General features: G+C 41.6%; 1 protein-coding gene across 1 annotated transcript; it reads left to right on the top strand.

The window, feature by feature from the left end:
• Positions 1 to 13,869: 13,869 nt before the first annotated feature.
• On the top strand, positions 13,870 to 15,042 carry LOC105047536 (acidic endochitinase). The gene has a single exon (XM_029265271.2). The coding sequence runs from the start codon at positions 13,946 to 13,948 to the stop codon at positions 14,825 to 14,827; it is 882 nt and encodes a 293-aa protein (XP_029121104.1). The 5' UTR covers positions 13,870 to 13,945; the 3' UTR covers positions 14,828 to 15,042.
• The last annotated feature ends 1,902 nt before the right edge of the window (positions 15,043 to 16,944 follow it).

Genomic DNA, 16,944 nt, shown 5'->3' with positions numbered 1-16,944 from the left:
TTGTTGACAGTATTTCTCGAAAAGACCTCTGTATACTCCCTCGTTGTCCGTCCGTATGCATTTCAGCTTTCACCCAGTCTCTCTTTCGGTAGAGACGTGAAATTGCTTGAATATATCGAGCATCTGATCCTTCATTTTGGAAGCATAAGCCTAAACTTTTCGAAAGTGATCATCAATAAAAGTCACAAAGTAAGAGGATCCATCAAGAGTTTTATCATTCATAAAATAAACATTACTGTGAATAAGATCTAATGCACCAATTCTTCTTTTAGAAGAAAGATTCTAAAAAGAAACTCGAGTTTGCTTATCCATTAGGCAACTTTCACATGTCTTCAATCCAGAACCATTAATAGAGCCTTCTTCTTGGTCAAAATTGACATCCCTTTTTGGCTCATATTCTCAGTCGCCGATGCCACAATTCTAAGGTAGCAGGTTCTTTCACTGCATTCACCTCATCTTCATCGACCTTGGCTTGCATGAAGTAGAGAGAGCCTTACTTGATGCTTCTAGTTACTATTAGTGATTTTTTGGTCAGCTTCCACTTGCCATCTCCAAACACATTGTAGTAGCCCTCCTCATCTAGTACCCCTATCGACAATAGGTTTTGGTGGATATCTGGTAGATGTCGAATATTTTTCAATGCTAACCTATATCCTAAGCTTATGATCAGCACAATATCTCCGACGGCAATGATTTTTGATTCTCCAACGTTTTCCATCTTTACCGTCCCAAAATCATCAGAACGATGAGACGAGAATAATTTCTGCCTCGCTGTAACATGATATGAAGTGACCAAATCAATCACCCAAGTAGAGTTTTGGCCAGTAATACCTATAAGACCATCATCTGTTGTGCCACAGACAATGATCACCTCTCCACCTGAAGCTACTGTTGTCGTCTGATCATTATCCGAGCTAGAATCACCACCCAATTTGTTCTTCGGCTTCTCCTTCTTCAATAATCAGCAAACTTTCTTGAAGTGGTCTCATTTGCCGTAGTTGTAACATCTACCACTTCGAGACTTGGATCTCTCCTATGATTTGGCATGATCATCGTCTGAGTTAGATTGGGTCCCTGTACTTGCTTCTTCTTCCTTTCCTTTCCGTGATGAGGGCCTTATTATGGCTCGAGACCTCTTGCTCCTTCCTTTTGGCTTCCTCGTTAAACATACAATTTTTCACCATCATCAAGGCTATCGAACCTTTTAGTGAAGAATTGCTTAGAGATACCATCAGAGTCTCCCAACTATCGAGCAAGGAACTCAGCAACAATAGGGCCTGGAGCTCTTCATCTAATGCCATCTTTTTTATTGCGGCAAGCTAGTTCACTACGTTCTGAAAGTTCCTTAGATGCTCCACCATAGAAGTCTCCTCTCTATATTTCATGTTCACTAGTTTGCGCATTAGGAACACCTTGTTCTGTGCTATCTTTCTCTCGTACAAGCTTTTCAGTTTCAACTAGAGGTTGTGTGCATTAACCTCCATTAAAACATAGTGGAAGATGCTATCATCAATCCACTGTCGGATGAGCCCAACGGTTTTATGATTCAGCTTCTCTCATTCTCTATCTGACATCTTGTTGGGCTAAGCAATAACTCCCTCGATTGAATCATAAAGATCTTTGCAGTAGAAGAGGCCTTCCATGTGAGGCTTCCAAATCAAGTAGTTGGTTGACGTCAACTTGATCATAGTGCCCGACGAAAATTGATCCTCCATCTGTTAGCATCTCAACTTTTTCTTCAATACTTTGGATTTGGTGGAACCTGACTCTGATACCACTTGTTGGGATCATGAGTGCTCCAGAAGAATAAATAAATAGAACAAAAACTTACACTAACAATAATACCAAAAGCCCAAAGACATCACACCAATCACAAAATACTAGATTTTTTTTTCGATGGCTCGACCGAAGCCTACGTCTACACAGGGATCAGAGTAATATAGAGCTTCTACTATAATAATAGTTTAAAGTACAAAAGAAATTTTTCTAACTCCACATCGAAAACATCGCTTCTGATACAAAAAAGAAGAAATCTAAAGATTAAATAAACTTACAGAAGAACCCTTCTCGATGGAATAATTCTAATCCAAAGTTGAGCGAACTCCTCCAATTGATATTTTTCTATCTTCTTTTCTTGAATGAAGCATCCTCTTTAAACCTCTCTTCTTCTCTCTCCCCCTCTCCTTCGATGGCTCACAGCTTTTTTATAGTTTTTTTTCATCATTCTCCTCCCATTTTTATGGACCACCTTTTACAGGCCAAAAATTAAAGTCCATCACGGACTCTTTTTTTCGTGCAAGAGGAGGTTTCCGTGCACCATAGATTACGAGCTGCAAAAAGATTCCATGCTGCAATCTTATTCCTCACACTAATCGGCCTTTTCTCACCGCCTCTCGATATCCACGATGGGTCCTATTGAGGAGAGACCACACCAATAGGAGGATGAGACATTTCCTTTCAAATGTGACTTTCTTGCTATCTTGCCTCTAATTTGTTTGTTCCTGTTAGGATAATTCAACCAACCCCCGATTCTAACTCTAGATTGTCCTCATAAACACGATATGCCGACTAACAATAAGTTGACTGACCGACGGTCGGCTATTTTCAACCATCAACGGACAATCACGATAACTCAGTTAATATTCGATCGATGACCATCGGTATATCAGAATTACCGATCGATGCTCATTCGAATCTCCATGACTACCGACATATAGTCGACTTAACTTTTCATGATCACATAATATCGAAATATACGGAACTCATATATCTAACCATTATAAATGATTATCAACTACATGTCACGATCATTAGTGGGCATAAACACTCCATTAACTTCATAATTATGGCCCGATAATTGGGATAATTGCCCTTTAGTGCCATAAAAAGCTGGACACGTGCTCGACGGTTATATCTGAATCACCTATAAAAATAAGGTAAACGAACAACATTGGTAATATATTTTTGGGCTGAGACTCTACTATTCAAAATTCTTATCTACTGTTCACCACTCCCCACTGACTTAAGCATCGGAGGGTCTCCACCGGATATAATTTTGATCAGTGAGGACTTCTTTTATAGGTGCTCTTCTCCGACGATGGGTGCAACAGAGGATTAGCCGCAGCAAATTGGCATGCTAGGTAGTGGGAGAATACTGGCAACCATGGCAAAAACCAAAGCTCAACAATCAACAGGATTGGCAAGGTAGTTTTTCCACCAGAAAGATGTTTCTCTCCCACCTCCATTGACAGAGCCCAGCTCTTCGCATCCTGTGGTCACCACAGATGCACAAATTGCTGCATTAATGCAGTAAATGAAGGTATTAACAGAGGCGGTCCAAAGCTTCCAGCAGCAACAAACTCAGTAGTGCAGCAGTCGTCGGTGGAGTCGATAGCTCATTCAGTGCCGTTTAGGCACAGCTGCCGTCCTACACAATGTTCACCCTCCTCATCTCTAGAGCGGCGACCATCTTGACACTCTCTTCGAGAAGGATAACCATATTCTTGACACTCCTATCATGCCGCCCATCCTTCACAGCATTCTTCCTCTCCTTCCTGTGTACATAGTATCAGGTAGGGGAAGAGGCCGCGTACGTCTTCTGCTTCTCCATCTTCAAGCTCTTCAGGAGATTCTACTCCTGAAATTTTCTGACAACAATGACTCGACAACTACGAGTGCAAGCTCAAGGAGATCGACCGCCAACTTGTCCGACTTCAAGTGGAAGGTCGAAAATCTTCCAACGATTACAACTTCCACACCACCTAACCTCTCTCTCAGCACATCCTGGATGAACCGATTCTGTCTCGATTCAAGATGCGGCAGATAGAGCCATACAATGGCTCCATCGATCTAATAGACCATTTGAAGAGCTATAAGGCTCTCATAATGGTTCAGAGGGCACCGATGCCCTCCTATGCATCGACTTCTCGATGACTATTCGAAAGGCTGCTCGAGCCTGATATTTTGAACTTCAGTCGGAGAGCATTAACTTCTTCAAGTAGCTCGAGCATTCTTTTGTGGTCCACTTCACCACCAGCAGAAAAATACCACAGACATCAGACAGTCTCTTCTCCATTAAATAGGGTGAGACAGAGACACTGAGAGATTTTATGACTCATTTCAACATAGCCATACTGAAGATCAAGGATCTCAATGAAGATATGGCCATATCGGTCATGAAGAGGGGTCTGAGGAGATTCAGATTCATCTATTTTCTGGACAAGACTATTCCCTGGACCTATGTCAAACTTTTAGAGCTTGCATACAAGTATATCCATGTGGATAAGGATGCTTATGACTGGCACTAAATAGACAAAAAAGATAAAAAAAAAAGCAAAAAAAAAGTGAGCTCTGACCGAATCAAGTAAGCCGACTACCAATAAGCAAGCTTTACCTCGATGACGGAGTCCGAAGCCGAATAGCTATGACAGGTATGACTCCTATACTCCTCTTTCTACTTTCTGTGCATAGATCTTGATGGAGATCGAAGGAGAGAAGTATTTTTGACACCCCCACCTATGAAAACACCATCGAAGAGCTGTGATAGAAAGAAGTACTGTCGGTTTCATCGTGATAATGGACGTGATACCGAACAGTGCATCCAACTCAGGGACGAAATAAAGGTCCTAATTCGACAAGACTACTTCAAAAAATTTTGACGAGATCATCCGACTCAACCTCCCATCAACCGACAGCTTCAGCCACAAGCTGAGAAATGATCAACAATCGACCAACGGTGGGAGTCATCATATGATTTCGAGATGATAGAAGGATCGAGGGGCAACTTCCAAAGAAAAGTCAGTGAACAAACGATGACTTGATAATATATTTTTTTTTGGAAGATGATGTTCGAAGAATATAAACCTTCCATGATGATGCTGTCGTCGTCTCGACGATGATAGCAAATTATGATATTAAAAAAATTCTAGTGGATAATGGAAGCTCAACAGATATTTTTTTTTACTCGATTTTCTATCGAATGCGACTATCGACTGATCGACTCAGAAGAATCTCAATGTCATTAGTCGGTTTCATTGGAGATACAGTTACTGTGGAAGGAGAAATTATTCTCCCACTAACAACAGAAACAGATCCACAACAGAGTACTGTTCTCTTGACATTCATGATCGTCCGAATTTTCTCGATTTATAATACCATACTCGAACGATCTGGACTTAATATCCTGAGAGCAGTAGTTTCAACATACTATTTGCTGGTCTGATTTTCAACAAGAAACGGAGTTGGAGAAATGCGTGGAGATCAATAACTTGCTCAACGCTGCTTTCTCATCTCCATACAAAGTAAACAATCTAAAAACTCTTTGTCCGTTAATAAATTAGACCAAAGAGAAAATAAAGAAAGGGGTGAACCAACCGAACAACTGATTTTCATCCCACTAAAAGAAGAAGATCCTGAGAAAATGATCCAAATTGGATCGCAGCTATCTGATCCGGAGTGGCAACAACTAATAAATCTACTAAGAGCAAATACAGATATTTTTGCTTGATCGAATACTGATATGCTAAATATTTCTTTAGAGATAATAACCCACCAACTAAACATTAATTCAAAAGTTAGACCCGTGAGATAAAAGAAAAGATCTTTTGCTCCTGAAAGGCAGGAGATCATCGACGAAGAAGTCGACAAACTCCTCGTGGCTAATTTCATCAGAGAAGCTAATTATTTCGATTGTCTCGCTAATATAGTGATGGTGAGAAAGGTCAATGGAAAATAAAGAATTTATATCGACTATACAAATCTAAATGAAGCTTATCCGAAAGACAGTTTTTCTTTATCGAAGATCGATCAGCTAGTTGATGCGACTTCGGAACACCGACTCTTAAGCTTTATGGACATCTTTACGGACTATAATCAGATTTGGATGGCACTCGAAGATGAGAAGTATACAGTCTTCATAACCGATAAAGGCATCTACTGTTACAAAGTAATGCCATTTGGTTTAAAAAATATCGGAGCTACTTATCAACGGCTAGTCAACAAAATATTCAAGACACAGATCGGACGAAATATGAAAGTCTATGTGAATGATATGCTGGTGAAAAGCCTTCAAACTTCTGATCATATTCGAGATTTGGAAGAAGCCTTCAGCACACTTCGACGACATCAGATGAAATTAAATCCAACCAAGTGTGTATTCGGAGTCACTTCTAAAATTTTTTTTTGATTTCTTGTATCACAATGAAGAATCGAAGCCAATCTCGAAAAAATAAAGGCTATCATCAATACGAAGTATTCAAGCTCCAAGAAAGAGACACAACAACTTAATGGAAAGATCGTTGCACTCAGCCGATTCATCTCAAGATTGGTAGAAATATGTTTGCCTTTTTTCAAGATCTTGAGACAAGCAAAAGACTTCTCATGATCAGACGAGTACCAACAGTCTTTTGAAGATCTAAAAAGATATCTGACATCTTCACCGATACTTACAAAATTAAAAGTGGGAGAAAATTTATATCTCTATTTGGCAACTTTGACAGAGACAGTTAGTTTGGTACTCATCCAAGAGAATGAAAATTGAATTCAACGATCTATTTACTACACCAACAAGGTGCTTCATAATGTCGAAATAAGATATTCAAGGATGGAGAAGATGATCTATGTTCTAATCATATCATCACAGTGACTTCGCCCATATTTTCAGACACATCTCATTGTCATCTTGACAGATTAACCGTTGAAGGTAATTTTATACCGACCTGATACTCCAGGTCGAATGATAAAATAGACAATAAAACTCAGTGAGTTTGATATCTAATATCGTCCATGTCCATCGATGAAGGTATAAGTTTTGACCTACTTCATCGTCGAATATACCATACCTGACAATAATCCTGAGGATGAATCCAAAAATAAAATAAAACCAGTTGAAACTCCCGAGCCCGATGTAATATCAGTGTGGGTATTACACATTGACGGAGCATCCAACACACAAGACAGTGGAGCAGGTCTCATTCTCATCAATTTCGAAGGGATTGTAACCGAATATACTCTTCAATTTAATTTTAAAGCTTCAAACAACTAAGTCAAGTATGAAGCTCTCCTAGCCAGCTTGAAGATTGCCAAAGAGCTTGACATTGATAACCTGAAGGTCTTCACCGACTAACAGTTAATTACTGGGCAAGTTAAGGGTGAGTCTAAAGCCCGAGATCCCGTTATGATGAAGTATCTTCAAAAAGCAAAAGATCTCACATCGACTCTAAAATATTTTGAGATCTCTCAAATTTTAAGAACAGAGAATGCTTGAGTCGACGTACCTTTCTGACTTGCAACCACTTCATTCAACTCGCTGGATCGGACATTCATCGAATGTCTTGAACAATCAAGCATCGATAAAGTCGAAAAATACTACAAATCAATAATGAGCCAAGCTGGATAGATCCGATCATCCAATACTTGACTGATGAAACTTTATCAACAGACCCCTCAGAAGTCAAACGACTCAGATGGACGGCCTCGCAATATATTTTGATGAATGACCAACTTTATAAAAGATCATTTTCTCTTCACTTACTGAAGTGTTTGAGACCGGCAGATACCGACTATGCACTCCGAGAAGTTCATGAAGAGATTTGTGGAAATCACTTGGGGGTAAATCTTTGGCTTACAAAGTCTTACGACAAGGATATTATTGGCCCATCGTAAAAAAACATACAACTGAACTCATCCAAAGATGTGAATTATGTCAGAAGTTTGTAAATATACAACATCAACCGACCAATCAGCTGACATTAATTGTTGCACCATGGCCCTTCGCACAGTGAAGAATTGACATGCTTGATATTTTTCCTCCGACATCTGATCAGAGAAAGTTCATAGTGGTTATCATTGATTACTTCACCAAATGGATGGAAGCTGAACCTCTGGCACAAATCACTAAAAGTAAGATGGAAGACTTCATTCAAAAGTCAATCATATACAGATTTGGTCTACCACACACTATAATCACTGATAATGACCGACAATTTGACAGTCAGAATTTTAAAGAGTTCTGTGCGAAATTTTATATTACGCACAAACTCACATCAGTCGGCCATCTACAATCCAATGGTGAAGTAGAAGTAACAAACCGAACAATCCTACATGGTCTCAAAATCAGATTGAATGAAGCTAAAGACCTTTGGATGGAAGAACTATATCCAGTCTTATAGATATATCGAACAACTCCTCGCATACCAACGGAAGAATCATCATTCAATCTGACTTATAGAATAAAAGCGATGATTTCACTTGAGATCAGATTACCATTAGCAAAGGTGGAGCTGAGCAATTCAGAATGTCGGAGAGCCGATCTAGATTTATTTTCAAAAATTCGATAACAAGCTCAAGTTCGGATGGCGGCATATCGGTAAAGAATAGCTCGATATTATAATACGAGAGTTAAGCTGAGGGTCTTCCGTCCAGGAGACTTGGTCCTAAGAAAGGCAGAAGTTTCAAAGCCTTTGGATCATGAAAAGTTATCTTCAAATTGGGAAGGACCCTACAGAATAACCGAGATACTTCGATCGAGTGCATATCGGCTAAAAACTTTTGATGGAACAACTATTCCTTGGACTTGGAATGCCAACAATTTAAAGATGCATTTTCAATAAAGTTGTTCATGTATACAATATTCAGAATGAAATATTAGAATTCAGAATCATGAAAGCTTCGATCAACTACATCTACAAAATAACATCAGATCGATAAATAATCAATCAATTTTATCAACTATATTTTGATTTTTCACTGTAAAAAATGACTCTAGTCGAACGACTACTTATGCCGATTTAGTTTTAACTAAGCAAAATATTATACCAATTCGATCTCGATCGATTAAAAAATATATCGACTTGACTACAGTCAGTCGAAGGATATTTGACTTACTACCATTTATCAAATATCTAGACATACCGATTTAACTACGATCAGTCAAAGGATATTTGGCTTATCACCGTCTATCCAAATACCTAAGAGGTAAGATATGTCAATCGACACTCGACTAACGGACAAATTCTACAATAACTATTACTGAACATCCAATTCATCGATAGGTATTCGATTGTTCGACTATGATTTGATAATATTGAAAGTACACAAAAAGAAGAGAGTTTGTACTTAAAAATTTTTTGTTTCATTCATTGAAGAGAAAGTTATAAAATTGGATCAAAATTCAATTACAAAATTTATCTGATTATAAAAAAAAAAAAGAAAATGCTACACCGATCATCGGTCGGTTTCTTCATCTCCCTACTTCGGTACAGCTTCGATAGTTGGAGCAGGCCCTGGTGCAGTCAGCACATCTTTTTCAATCGATGCGGCACCCTCTTCAGCAGTCTCTTCTCTCGAACCAGGAGAAACAATGCTGCTCAAGTCCAAGTTCGGATACAGTTTTCCGACCGCATCTCGGCCATCCTCGTATCTGACACAATAGGAGGCGAATCCGCCTTCGAGAATCTCTTCCTTGAATTCTTCTGAATTCTTAACATTCTCGACAGTCAGACTCAGGGCATCCCTTGCCGACTCAGCTTCAGCTCTTGCGGAGGTCGAATCAACATCGGCCAGTGCCAGCCTTTCCATGGTGGCCTGATGCCTTCCGTGCTCCACCTCCAGCTCTCCAATACATCCATCTCTCTCTCTCTCAGGAGCCGATAGATGGAGTGCTTCTTGCTCCTGATCCGAGATTCGAGGGATGTGATGTTCTGACGAGCCAACTCAACTTCGGCTCTGGAGGATTCTAGGTCAGCCGTCATATGGGAGATTTCTTTCTGAAGCTTCTTCTTCTATTCAGTTGTCACCTAAAATTGTTCAACGGTAGTGGTCTTTTCGACGGTGACGGCCGCCACCCAATCCATCCACACCTGAGGAAGGTCGGTAATTTTTTGATATCCGCTCTCCAGAGCATGCATATCGTGCATCCACTAAAAATAGAAGACAAGTCAAGTCGGGTCAAAAAAAAAGAGGAATGTCAGAAAATTATCCCAAGTATTGTCGGGTAGAAAGAGAAAAATATTTCAGATACAGTCCGATTCCTTCTGCTCTCCCTATCTGTCGGGAGTAGTGCGGCCTCAATGAGTCGCCTGGCCAACACCGGATTAGCCAAGGCTGACTCATCTTCAGGAATCCTGATGTCGAAGAGTGTGGGAAGGCCCGCAGATGACCCATCGTCAGCCGAAGTGGCCGACGCCTTCTCCCGATCTCCAATCGGCGATTGCGCACTTGAGACAGTCGGGAAGTTAGTGCTTGTCTGCACCCGAGATCGTTCTGTTGGAGGAACGACCGGTGCAGCCGCAGATTGCTCGGGTTCAGCCGCGACTTCCAACTTGGCCCGAACCCCCACCAATGGAGCCACTGATGGCACTGCTGTGGCTTCTTCATCCCTCGTTGCCCCGACTCCAGTGGATGGCACTTCAGACAGAAAAAGCGTTGTCGGAGCCGACAATGCTAGGACCGGCTCGAGGGCTGCCTCCGATGAAATATTGGATTTCCTTGCCGATTTCGATGGAGATTCAACTTGACTCCTTCTCGACGATCGGAAAGATCCAGCATCAGTCGCTACCCTCTTCTTGGCAGCATGCGAGTGGACGTCGACGGCCGACACTCATGCCCTTATCCACATAGCTGCAATCAAAACAAAAGATCAGTATAAAACCCAGAAACGGACAAAAAAAAAAGTGAAATGACCGACTATGTTATACTTTGAAAAGTTATTGAACTAAGTCTGGCATCGTAGAGAGCTTATTCGGTCATCAGCTCTCGCTGCGGTGGAACTTTCATATCCTTTAGTCAGAAAAAATCTTTCCGATCAGTAGTCTCCACCCGACTATTCTCGTTGGGGCCAATTCTCGGATCGCCCCAACATGAAGGAGAGTCCCAAGGAGAAAAAGAAGAAGCAAAAAAAATTGATTCTTCCATCTATAGATGGACGATGAAAGATTGGAGATGAAAGAAAGGCCTTTTCTCGGATTGAAAAATCACCAATCCTTGGCCTTGGGATGAGGATGAAGGATGAAGAAAGATCGAAAGAGAGAAGGATGATGATCAGTCGGGATAAGCCAATATAACAAAGTAAAACTAATAATCAGCCGGATAGAATTCGAAGCCAGCTGAGCAGGACAAAAATCATAATAGTCAAAAAGCTTCCAGACGAACTTCGAAATTGAAAATCGAAGACCGGCCCTAAGGTCCTCGACATAAAATGCAACTTGGTCTGGGGGAGGAAAGTTCATCCGACTGTCCGGATCAGGAGAGAAAGCTGATACTACTCTAGGATATGGTACTATTCTTGGAGATGCTCAGCATTGGGCCTGGATAAGGAAGAAACTTTCGTTTTCAGATTCGAAGGAGAATCGTCGGTCGGATTCTCCAACCAACTATCCCGAGAAGATGAAACCTTCTTACTTACCATTGAAAATGAAAATCCTAGAAGAAGAAAAACCCAAAAAGAAGAAAAATCCTAAGAGAGGAAAGAAGAACTCGACCTAGAGCTCAAGGTGACGTGAGGAACAGAACTCGAAAGTACCTAATACTACGGTAGCAGAACCTTCTCTTGCAGAAGAAAATGACAAATGCAAAAGTAAAATTCAAATGAAAGCGACTTTATATATATAAGACTCCTCAACATTCTGGATGAAATCAATCAAATCAGAATCTCCTCAGATGTCGACACGTGATGACATCAAGACCGATCATTGATCGGACGGTTCAACACATCTGCTCCCAGATCATGCCACCTCACCATTCACCTCACCATTATCCACATGAATAGCTCAAAGCCAATGATGTTTGGACACTTGGCCAAGATCTACTTAAATCATCTGGATTCTCCAAACGCTAAATTATCTTTCCGAAATGACATCCCAATGATGATCTTGCAGTTATCGAAACAATAAAACAACTGAAGATCTCTCATATTTCAAAAATCATTAATGTCAGTAGTCAAATCGGAGCTTGAAGTAGCATGTGATGTGACAACTCCTTTCGTCCAACGTGATAGATCACATGGCAATATGCACGTCAGGCCACCTTGGACTTGGGAGTGGGGGGCAACTATTGGGGCAATTCAACCAACCTCTAATTCCGACTCCAGATCGGCCTCATAAACATGATATGCCGACTGAAAATCAGTTGACCAACTGATAATCAGTTAACAAATCGACAGTCAGCTATTTTCAACCATCAACGGACAACTACGACAACTCAGTTAATATCCGATCGATGACCGTCAGCATATCAGAGTTACCGATCGATGCTCAATCGGATCTCCACGACTACCGATATATAGTCGGCTTAACTTTTCATGATCATATAATATCAGAATGTGCAGAACCCACATGTCTAACCATTATAAATGATTGTCAACTACGTGTCACGATCATTAGTGGACATAAACATCCCATTAACTTCATGATTATGGCCCAACAATTGGGGTAATTGCCCTTTAGTGTCGTAAAAAGAGCGACCACGTGCTCGACGATTACATCTGAATCCTTGTGGTCAACTGGTGATTGATTTGTATTTCACTCATATGCTTTATCTTCAGGCCTAAGGAAGTTCCCTGCTCACGAAACAAAAGAGAGGGAAAAAAAAAAATCTACACGAATGTCCTTGTGGAATATTGGATCCAAATTCTGGCAGGAAGGCGTGGCTTTGCCTCAACTCTTCAAAAGTCCCGCGGCAGGACGACGTCGTTTCTTGCGGAACCCGTAAAATCCACGTTTTAAGCAATCCCTCCGCGATTTTTCCACGTCAAAGGTCTGCGCAGGCGGCGTGCAAGCGCTTCCACATGGTTGGTGGTAAAGCAATTAAAGAGGTTGCAGATTCTTCAGACTCAACCTGTGGTTTTTTCAAAGAGAAAAAAAAGAAGATAATGTTATCGCCTAATTGATAGCTCAATTATTCCTTATTCGTTCAAGTTTACTTGATATTCGATAAAATAATGAGACTGTGCGAAACCCTTATTGCATATTCTTATATTTGGTTATGCTTATACCTTGCCCACTTCATCCTTACATTAATTACTGGCTCTCTCTGGCTAATTGCCCGATACGAGGGACCAAATTGACCAGGCTATTACAAGAACATAAGTTTAAACCGTGACAAATTGATAATGGTAATTCAAGAACACGAGTTTAACAAATGATGCAAGGACACAAGTTTAACCAGTGGCAAATTGACAATGATAATTCAAGTTGCTGTTGTAATAAGGATACAAGTTTAACGAGTGACAAATTGATTATGATAATTCATGGAAACAAGTTTAATGAGTGACAAAGTGATCATTATAATTCTTCTTCTTCGATATAAGTTTAACTAGTGAGAAACTGATAATGATAATTCAAGTTTTTTGTTCTCCTGCACCTCCTCCTTGGAAGTAGGTTCTTTTTTGTTTTTTTGAAAAAATCCACTTTATGATGAAAATAGTAAAATATTTCTCGGGTAGAAAGATAGACGGGCATGCATCTATAATTGTGCAGTGTAAATAATAGCTTTTTAATTACGTTGACCTGTTAAAATGTTCGTATGGAGAGTCATCGATCATAGTTTGAGAGAATTTGATCTGATGCTCGGTCATAAATGGCTGTTACATTTCTTACTTCAAATTGCATCGACTCGGCAGCTGCCAAATCTTCCTTGGCGTCAGTGTTGCGGTTGTAACGGCCGTTATGTCAAGGGACCCGCGATGACATTGCAGATAGAGCCTGCTAAAGACTTCTGTTTATGCATGCACGGGTGACTACTTACGTATTACGCAACCACCAGTTGGCAGTCTCAACTTCCAGTCAATGAAGCCATAGTCAGTCTTCCATGTCTATCCGAACGGAGAAAAAAAGCGCCAATTCATACCACCCCTCACTCTATATAAGAGGCACGAGCTCTCTCCAATTCCCTCAACCCAGGGAGAAGAAGCCCCATTATAAGCTTTCCTCTCCTCTTACATATATTCACCATGGCCACCAACCAACTCCTCCCTCTCCTCCTCCTCGCCCTAGTCGCCGGCTCCCATGCGGGCAGCATCGCTGTCTACTGGGGCCAGAACGGCAATGAGGGCACCCTCGCCGACACCTGCTCCAGCGGCCTCTACGCCTACGTCAACCTCGCCTTCCTCACCACATTCGGCAACGGCCAGACCCCCGTCCTCAATCTCGCAGGCCACTGCGACCCCAGCGCCGGTACCTGCACCAGCCTCTCCTCCGACATCCAGTCCTGCCAGTCTCAGGGCGTCAAGGTCCTCCTCTCCCTCGGCGGTGCCTCCGGAAGCTACTCCCTCTCCTCCGCCGACGACGCCCAAAGCGTCGCCAACTACCTTTGGGACAACTTCCTTGGTGGCAGCTCCTCCTCTCGCCCCCTCGGCGACGCCGTCCTCGATGGCATCGACTTCGACATCGAGGCAACCAACGGAGACTTCTTCGACGACCTTGCAAAGGATCTGGCGCAGTTCAGCAGCCAGGGAAAGAAGGTCTACCTCACGGCGGCGCCACAGTGCCCGTACCCCGATGCGCACCTCAACACGGCGCTGCAGACTGGGATTTTCGACTATGTTTGGATCCAGTTCTACAACAACCCATCGTGCGAGTACTCCTCAGGGAGTATCGACAATTTGACCAGTGCGTGGAGAACCTGGATATCGAGCGTGACGGCGACCAGCTTTTTCTTGGGCTTGCCGGCGTCGTCCGCTGCGGCCGGGAGCGGATACATTCCCCCCGATGTGCTGATCTCTCAGGTGCTGCCGGCAATTAAGAGCATTGGTAAGTATGGTGGGATAATGCTGTGGAACAGGTACTACGATGAGCTGAACAACTATAGCGCCACCGTGAAGAGTAGCGTTTGAATTGCGCCGCATACATACAAGGAGGTCTATACTTACGAGCATGTTTACTCAAATAATGACGAGCAGGTTGCTTGCCAAGATCCAGTCTTAAGATTAAACGTGTATGGGAAATAAAGAAGTGACATGGATGCATATTTTTACTACAATAAGTGATCTTCCTTGAAAAAGAAAATAGATAAATAAAGTCTACTGCGAGATGCTTGTTTGTTCCCCCACTTTTACCGGACAAAGTCGCAGCAACTCACTACTCTCGTGGTAACTTCTAAAGCGGAAATTTTGTGCAGCGTTCTAGAAATATGTATATTGAAATATTCTAAGATATTCCTCAAGTCCAAATTGTTCGAACGTGAATTTTTGAAACAAACATCTTTGACCCTGTCATCTTTATCGATCTAGGAAAGGGATGTAATGGCTACCCATCTCCAAACATGGTGAACAATTATCAGCTCTCTCTTCTTCCCAAGCACGCTTGACAGTGATCATTCCATAGATTGATGAACGTTCAATCTGGTTATATGGAAGAACCTTCCTAGAGAGAATTGAATGTTTGGCAGAGCCGTAATGGTACATTAATACAGGTTGAAAAGATGCAAGAAACAATCCACTAATCCTTATTTCGCTACAAGAAAAGGTAGACCAAGTCAACCTAATAAATGAAGATAGTCTTTTCCAGAAACCAGCTCCTCTGCGGTTCCAAGGGGTGTCCCGACGGCCTCGCCGAAATCGTTGGGAGCTCAGAGCAGTTCTTTCCTGGCTATTCGAACCAAAAACTTCCAGAGTGAATTTTGACCAAGTATTTTCGGTCAAAAGACGTGTCTTACTTGAACTGTTCCGCCCGGCGGAGAATATCACCACCACTACCAGTTGTGGGTGGGGTTGGGGTTGCAGGGGTCAGACAATTGCTTGTTTTCAGTTGCGCCTGACCGAGTTTGCGCCTGAAACATGGAGATATGAAACCATTTTGCCTTGTAAGTTATTTGTAAAATATTTAAAATTTTTAGCATCAAATTTGTTGCTTTCAGAAAAACACAAAAATAAAAGAAAAGAATGGCAAAAATTGTTGTTGCCGCTGGTTTTTGGGCTGAGGTCGGCTTAATCGGAGAAGAGATGTAGCTAGGATTGGATGACGGCTTGACCTACAAAATAGAGTCTTGATCGGAGTTGGCTCCGATGAAGATCCTTCAATACTTAAAAAATTAAAAAAAAAAAAAAAAAAGTAATTAATAGGAGAGAGATGAGGGCAAACCTTAGAGATCCCCTTTGACCCTCTATTTATAGGCGGGGCCTAGATGCCATAAGGAGGAAAGAGAATCGGATCGTTACTTCTACCTTGTCAGATTGTTGCCTTTTGCCTTATCTGCTCATGGCTGATTGTTGTCAGTAATCACGAGATTCTTCAATTCGTGTAATTTAGATAGCATCTCAAAAGCAAAACTTACCAAGAATGCCAACTCAGATCGGTTGGAAAAGTACCTCAAATCAGTCAGGGCTGAAGGTCGGCCACATCTGAGCCATCCATACATCAGTTGAACTGAGATGAAATTTTTCTTTCGACATCAGATGTCTCCTACTTTTGAGTCTGAGCTAAAATTAGATCGGATGAAGAAAGTAGATTAGTTCATTTTTCTCGATTCTGTGAGCAACACGTATCACACCGAAGCTGCTCCCTTTTGGGCGTGACCATTGCTAACAAAATTTAAAGCCTTTAGCTCACGTCAACTTGGGTCATAGCTTCAAGCTTATTGAAGGTTCTCCGTGCAACTTTTCAAGACATTCAGCTCGAATCATCAAGATGTACAAATTTGCATTGCCGCTATCCAGGACTTCCGAGGTTTCCATTCTGTAGTTTATCCTCATTAATTGGGTGATTAAGTATTTTGCTCGATCAGCAAATCTTAAGCCCATGGATTGAGTCGGCTTTGCTGATGTTTGAAGCTTTCAAGGGTCCTCTTAAAAGGATATCTCTCGCCTCTCAAATGATCAAGATTTTTAGCTCATCTCATCTTAGGAACTGAGGGCTATCTGAGGGTCCTCTTATGGGCTACCCCTCGCTTTTAGGTTGCTCAGGGATTTCAGCTCAAATCATCACAAATAAAGTTCTTCCGAGAGTCCTCTTA

Source organism: Elaeis guineensis, chromosome 6 (genome assembly GCF_000442705.2).
Source record: "Elaeis guineensis isolate ETL-2024a chromosome 6, EG11, whole genome shotgun sequence".
In the NCBI taxonomy this organism is placed as follows: Eukaryota; Viridiplantae; Streptophyta; class Magnoliopsida; order Arecales; family Arecaceae; genus Elaeis; species Elaeis guineensis.
This window is presented reverse-complemented; position numbering and strand designations above follow the sequence as displayed.

Excerpts from the sequence above, each read along its gene's own strand:
- LOC105047536 (XM_029265271.2), top strand. The coding sequence starts at position 13,946 with ATGGCCACCAACCAACTCCTCCCTCTCCTCCTCCTCGCCCTAGTCGCC.